This window comes from Alosa alosa, chromosome 7 (genome assembly GCF_017589495.1).
Source record: "Alosa alosa isolate M-15738 ecotype Scorff River chromosome 7, AALO_Geno_1.1, whole genome shotgun sequence".
NCBI classification, from domain to species: domain Eukaryota; kingdom Metazoa; phylum Chordata; class Actinopteri; order Clupeiformes; family Clupeidae; genus Alosa; species Alosa alosa.
The window spans coordinates 21,474,175-21,481,674 of record NC_063195.1 but is presented as its reverse complement, the minus strand read 5'-3'; the positions used below and the strand labels follow the sequence as shown (position 1 = coordinate 21,481,674).

Below are 7,500 nucleotides of genomic sequence, written 5' to 3'. Positions count from 1 at the left end.
GTCTGTATTTCAAGATTGGGGCCCCTTTCATACTGCCTCTCACACACGATTCACAATTCCTTCACACTTCCATACATTTGCATTTTGTCCCATAAATAAGAAAACACAAACACAAACACAAACACACCTACACATACACAATAACACACACACACACACATACACAATAACACACACACACACACATACACAATAACACACACACACACATACACACAACACACACACACACACATACACAATAACACACACACATACACAATAACACACACACACACATACACAATAACACACACACACACACATACACAATAACACACACACACATACACAATAACACACACACACACACATACACAATAACACACACACACACATACACAATAACACACACACACACACACATACACAATAACACACACACACACACATACACAATAACACACACACACACACATACACAATAACACACACACACACATACATAACACACACACACACCTACACACACACACACACACCTACACAATAACACACACACACACACATACACAATAACACACACACACACACATACACACCCTGACATGACTCAGCAGTTGTCGGAGTTTAATTCTGCCTCGCCGCAGTGTTGGTGGATAACCTCTTGAGTCCCTCTCTCTCTCTCTCTTTTTTTTTTTTTCTGATTTTTTTTTTTTTTTTTTTCTCTCTGTCTCCGCTTCCCTCTCTCTGTCTTGTGTTAATTGATTAGGGGCTTTAGAGGTCTTATCAAACAGTGTAATTAATCAGAGAGACAGCGGCTCCTCACTCACACCTACAGAACTCTCTCTCTCTCTCTCTCTCTCTCTCTCTCTCTCTCTCTCTCTCTCTCTCTCTCTCTTTTTTCTCAGACAAACGATCACTAGCTTCTTGTCTCTTGTTCTTCTTCCATCTTCTTCTAGCCTCCCTCCCTCCCCTTTCTCTCACCTCTTCGGTATGCCATTGGCATATTGCACTCAGGCTAATTCTGTGCTAAGTCTTTGACCTTTGACCTCCAGGCCTGGCACCCTACTTCACCATCACCCCCTCTGACATCACAGTGACGGACGGCACCTCAGCGCTCTTCACCTGCCAGACGTCAGGCGCCCCCAAACCAGCCATTGTCTGGAAGAAAGGTACACACACGAATCACACACACACATACGCACACAAGTCACCGACACGCATGAATTTCTGATTTCACTAATTGTGTGTGTGTTTGTGTATGTGTGTGTGTGTTTGTGTTTGTTTGTTTGTTTGTGTGTTTTTGTGTGTTTGTGTTTGTTTGTGTCTGTGTATGTGTGTTTGTTTGTGTGTGTGTGTGTGTATGTGTGTGCGTGCGTATTTGTGTTTCTTTGTGTGTGTGTGTTTGTGTGCGTGTGCGTGTGCGTGTGCGTGCATGCGTGTAGGCTCTCAGGTCCTAGCCAGTGGCTCTGTTCAGATTCCGCGCTTCACGCTGCTGGAGTCGGGCGGCCTTCAGATCGAGCCCATCGTCCCTGGCGACGCCGGAAACTACACCTGCTACGCTGCCAACACAGAGGGAGCGGTCGACGCCACCGCAGCACTCACCGTGTGGAGTAAGTCAGCCAATGACAGGCTCTCTCCACATTCCACACATCTTTCTATCTACAGGGTACCCGTGGAGTCTTAAAAGTATTAAAAAGTATTAAATTTAATTTTCCTAAATTAAGGCCTTAAAAAGTATTGAATTTCACCTCAAAGTCTGGAATTTTTTCACGGAGGTCTTAATTTTTCAAATGATCAGTAGATTTAGTCTAATATCCTCACGTAGCGTAAATCACAAGGGTTAAAGTTCTCCGTAAAATGCGATAATGGAAATCAATTTGATTTTAGAAATGTCATATTTGAGATCGTTGCAGATCCGGTGAGATAAAAAAAAATAGGAGGGGGGGTCTATCACCTTTTCTTTTTTTTCCTTTTTTTTAAGGCAACTACAAATATTAGGTCCGATGAATGAATGTGTGTGATGGTAGATGTTTAAAGACCTAATAGTGTTCTTGAGAACTTTCTGTGTCTCAATCAGAGATCGCTCAAGAAGATACGGCCAGCCATGAGTTTAAACTTTGTTTATGTTGTAGCTACACGCTTGTCTCATTGGCCTGGGGCAGTTGCTTAAAAAAAAAAGAACACGCCTGGGGACGGTCTAAAAGTTGGATTATAGTGACACAATCGAGACAGCTGATGAGGTTGCCCAATCCGTTTAACTTTTTTTTTGATATGCTATTGTGAGCTCCATGTGCTTAACTCGAGCCTGTGTTCTTTCCATGCATCAATGTAGACAATTTCTTACTATCGCGAACTCTTGTCAGGGGGAGGTCATTCATTTTGGGTGTCACCTATGACTTGAACAGATAGCCTGCTATGCCACCCGATGTACTATTATTGTTACAGTTTTTAATCAATTAAACTAACATTATGTGTAAAAGACGCCTTAATATAAACCGTAGCCTATGCCTCCCGTCTGTTATGACATGTACAACAATGTTTTTTCACAATTTGGCGCGGAAGGTTTTGACTCGCGTGTTCACTTCAGAGCGTGAACAGTTCGCGACATTATTATTTTATGTTGAGTAAGGGGGGTCAGTCTTTTATGACGCACAGACAGCCTTGTAGCCTATTTTGCTTAGGCCTCTTACGACAGTAGGTTGTGAGCGTATGTTGACAAAAAATAACCATGCAATTAAAATAGTCAACTTAAAAATTTGCTATTATTAATGTATAGCACAAAACCATAACCAGTAGGCCTACCAGAACCTTGCATATTAGCGTCATGATTTGTGTACGTTTATCTATGGCTGACCGTTTTTGCGCTAAGTAGGCTACACATGTTCTTTCATAGCGCAACACGACCTGTCCCTCACCATATCGCAACCTCTTGTCAACCTTATACAATCTGTTGCTGAAGACAAAAGCACCCTCTCCAGATTGTCGTTAGCAGATGTGCAGACCTGTTGCATGAGCACACACAGTATTGCTGCTCATTGGAAAACTGAGTTGTCTGTAAAACTCAAAATTACCATGTTTTCATTAAATGCGGATGAGGCAACAAATGGAAATATGAACAATATCTAGACTGTTCTGATTCGTTACTTTGATGAGGAAATGTGAAGTCTTGCAAACTTTGATTTTATAGATTTTACTTGGTGTTGAATTGCATATTAACAAGAAAAAAATTCTCCCCTTTAAATACTTTTGGCCTGAAGTAATTAAATAAGAGTGTAAGAGTGTGCCTTGCTACAATATTGCTGCAGTAGAAAAGAACAGCAATGGCTAATCAGCAATGGTCAGGGATGGTATTGAAATATTGTTTTGTTCATCAGGAAAATTCAATCTCAATCAAGAACACTCTCAATTCGCCTTATTCACATGGCGGCCATTGGCGGCTAAAACGAGGCTACAGGGTACATAAACCATAGGATTGTTATGTTCAATGCATTCACCTGTAGGTGGCATTAATTATATAGTAACTTAAGAGTACCCTGTAGCATCGTTTTGGTGTATATTTGGTGCTTTACTTTGCTGTTTGCATCTTTTAATTAAAAACCAATAGGTTGCGACCGCAAAAGGGGTGCTATCTGTATAGGTAGATATGAACAATGTATGACTTATGGCCTGAAAAAAGTTTTTTTTTTTTCACTTTAATCCCTGAAATCAACTAGGTTCTATTCCGTGTAAATTTGTCCATGAAGCAGGACATTCAGGGGCCGTTTATAACGAGAACGATTCATGAAGGAAGATCGACAAAATATTTTATCATAAGTGCCTTTTCGCTTTTACGGCCCCCCCACCATTGGGGCTTGAAGGCGAAAAATCTGAAGACTCCTTCCAGAGTGTAGAGTTTTGAAGAGCGACCGGGTTGCGTCTCCGTCCTAAACGGCTAAACCAAAGGTCCTTGATTACCTCTCTGGCTAAACTGCCAAATTAGAATGTCTGCGCGTGACGTACTGGGGTTCTATCACACCACCACCCAGCGGTCTGGAATGCATATCCAATCGAATATCACATACTCTTGCGTCTTCATATAAACAAAGATTTCCCCTGAGAATGCTCGTCTAAACACGAATAAAAAAGACGAGACGCCACTTTTGCGTCTTCTCTTTTCATCGTCACCGTATAAACGTAGCCTCATTCACGCGTTACCGCGACAAATCTTTTGCGTTGCCACTGCACTGCTGTCATGTTCATGTTGGCATGTTCAAACACTTGTAAATAGTAATTATTTGAGGTTTAATCTTACCTTTAATATTATTTATTCTATCCGAATGGGTGCGATGTAGGTATTAAATTTCATCTGAAGTGGTATTAAAAAGGTCTTAAAAAGTCTTAAATTTAGGTCTGATAATTCTGGGGGTACCCTGATCTATCTATCTATCTACAGTATCTATCTATCTATCTATCTATCTATCTATCTATCTATCTACAGTATCTATCTATCTACAGTATCTATCTATCTATCTATCTATCTATCTATCTATCTAAATTCATACTTATTTGGAACTGCCTGTTATTGCACTTCTTTAGAATGGGGCCAATTCAGTTCTGACTGATTGGCTAGTTAGCCAATAAAATGCTTTCACAACAATGACGCAATCAGGTCCTAATAGAACTTGATTGTCATTGCGTTTATCCAACCGCTTGTTAGTAACACATACAGCCAGTTGAATTCATACATGGCAATGCGATCTCTGGACTTGCTTGTCTTGGAATAAGCGAGCAGGCGCCTTCAAACGCAGTACAGACAGAACAGCACACTGAGCCTCAGCCAGCGTAGCATCCTCATTGGCTCACACGCCCTCAGCCAACCAGCCGACCGACCAATCGCAGATTCAGACACACGCGTTCGGAACCTCTCGACCCCCCTGCCGGAGCATTCTCTTTCGAGTCCCTCCCAAGGCCCAGGAACATGTGTTTGGCTTGAACATGATCATTATTCCTCTTTGTGGTCGACCAGAGAGTGTGAGAATAAAACTCTTTATTGAAATCACTCTGATCTTGACATTTTGTCTTGCTCAAGGCCTCTCTCTTCTCTGCTCTTTTAGTTAGCTCAAGCCGTGTGTGTGTGTGTGTGTGTGTGTGTGTGTGTGTGTGTGTGTGTGTGTGTGTGTGTGTGTGTGTGTGTGTGTGTAGTGTGTGTGTGTGTGTGTGTAGTGTGTGTGTGCAAGTGTGTGTTTAATGTAATTAGTTTTTCTCTAATACGACGGGGAGTCATTTATAATTCTGAGAGAATGAAATATTCGCGCCAGAGGTTCACTGTGTCAATTCGAGCCGTCTTCAGAGACAGAGATGAAACACAGACATAATAACCATGCTGATTAGGATTAGGATGATGAAGATGGCGATGAAGATGATGATCGTCATCATCATCATGACGAAGATTATAATGATGATGATGGTGGTGGTGGTGGTGGTGACGATGATTAGGAGTTATTATGGTCTTTGTAAAATTATTTTGTGAAGTTTTCAATGGGCTGTCGTAAACTACCAGCACACTGTTGAGCTATAGCAGCTCTTTGTTTATGGAGTGACTTTGAGCAATGGATATTGCTGTAGTTATGAGTTATGGCTTGGCTTTAGTGTCAGGCTTAGTTGTTAAAAGATAATGGAATGCTTTGTTGAATCAAAACTCAATGATGATGATGATGATGATGATGGTGGTGGTGGTGGTGAGGACTGATGATGACGATGATGGTGATTATGATGGTGATGATGATGGCGAAGATTATGATTATGACTGATGATGATGAGGATGGTGATGATGATGATGATGATGATGATGATGATGATGATGATGATGATAAGTATGGAGGTGATGATGATTAAACTGATAATAACGAAGGCCTCTAACTGGCCACAGGTCGCACATTCATCTCACGAGAGCCGGAGGACCAGCGTGTCATCAAGGGCACCACAGCTGTGCTGGACTGCGGGGCGGCCTATGACCCCAGAGTGACTGTCAGGTGAGAGGCATGCTGGGAAATTAAGTTTGTGTGTGTGTGTGTGAGTGTGTGTGTGTGTGGAAGAGAGGGCTAACCTAATGACTGCTGTAAAGACCCAATAAATACGACTAAACACTCCATTTCCCAAAACCCCCCTCTGTCAGGTTTGTGTGGAAGAAGGGTCCGCGCCAGGTGAACCTCACCCCTGGGGGGCGCATCTCGGTGCGGGACGGGGCGCTGCACCTGAGTCAGACCTGGTCCGGCGACATCGGGGACTACACCTGCAAGGTCATCTCCCAGGCCGGCAACGACACCAAGACTGCTCGCCTCGAGGTCATGTGAGTAATGCACGCACACACAACAAACACACACACACACACACACACACACACACACACACACACACACACACACACACACACAGACACACACACAAGAGATCAGGAATTGATATACAGCATGTAGTACTTACTTTTTCCAACCAAACAAAAAAAAAAAGAAAGAAAGAACCTTTCATGCTCTGCGTTGGCGTTATTTGGGTTACAACAAAGGTCAAGTGAGCAACACTCACAGAAACACTCCTTCCTTTTTAATGGGCTCTGTTAGGGGAATAGCAAATGGAATTTGCACATTGAGGTGTAATCAAGAAGACCTTGGCTTTCACTACGAGACAAATTAAACATAAATCAGTCTAGATTATGGAGACAGATGAAATGAGGAGTCAAGGACCGGCTTTCAGAATGAAGAACCCCCCCTGTTCTTACACATTTCATTTGTGCATTGTTCAGAGAAAACCTTGGAGTGAGTTTCGGCGTAATTTGAAAGACTCGGGGTGTCTGGCGAGCTGCACAGTTCCACAGTTATGCTTATGAGAGTGCAGCAGCATTACCCATGAGTGATACAGTACAGGCCCTAGTGGTGTTGGAGATCATTACATTACATTACATTACATTACATTTGGCTGACGCTTTTTAACCAAAGCGACTAACAACATGGTAAACAGTAAGTTTTAGAACAATTCTCACAATTTTAGGACAGTTTAAAAAAAAACATTAGAGTACAGTAAGAATAAGTGCGTCGGTGAGTGCTGTTTTTAACAATGAATCACACCACAGATCATACATCATGCTGGTCAATTATTGATGCTCCCTAACGGTCAATACGCCCAGGTGACCAACGTAGCCTCCAGCCCGGTTTAAGTAAGATTGTTAAATTGGTAAAGTGTCGATTCTCTTCTTATATCATCCTCCTTCCATTCATCCCTCCCTCTCCCCTTCTCTCCCTCGCTCGCTCACACATCCTCAGACAGACCTAGACGGATTGAAACATGGATATGTGTTTATCACGATCCATGACCAGGGATAAGTGATTCATCCTTGCTTGTTAAAACATCAACACTTCCTCTCAGTCTATAACCTGATAGATAGATAGATAGATAGATAGATATAGATAGATAGATAGATAGATAGATAGATAGACGGATAGATAGATAGACGGATGGACGGAAGGACGGACAGATGGATAC

The 7,500-nt window shown here is 42.3% G+C and overlaps 1 protein-coding gene across 1 annotated transcript in view; it reads left to right on the top strand.

Moving 5' to 3' along the window:
* sdk1b (sidekick cell adhesion molecule 1b) overlaps positions 1 to 7,500 on the top strand; it is a 296,641-nt gene that overhangs the window by 181,934 nt on the left and 107,207 nt on the right. Inside the window, 4 exon segments of the mRNA XM_048249003.1 lie at positions 1,038 to 1,154; positions 1,428 to 1,595; positions 5,894 to 5,996; positions 6,140 to 6,313. Coding sequence (XP_048104960.1) covers positions 1,038 to 1,154; positions 1,428 to 1,595; positions 5,894 to 5,996; positions 6,140 to 6,313 — 562 coding nt within the window.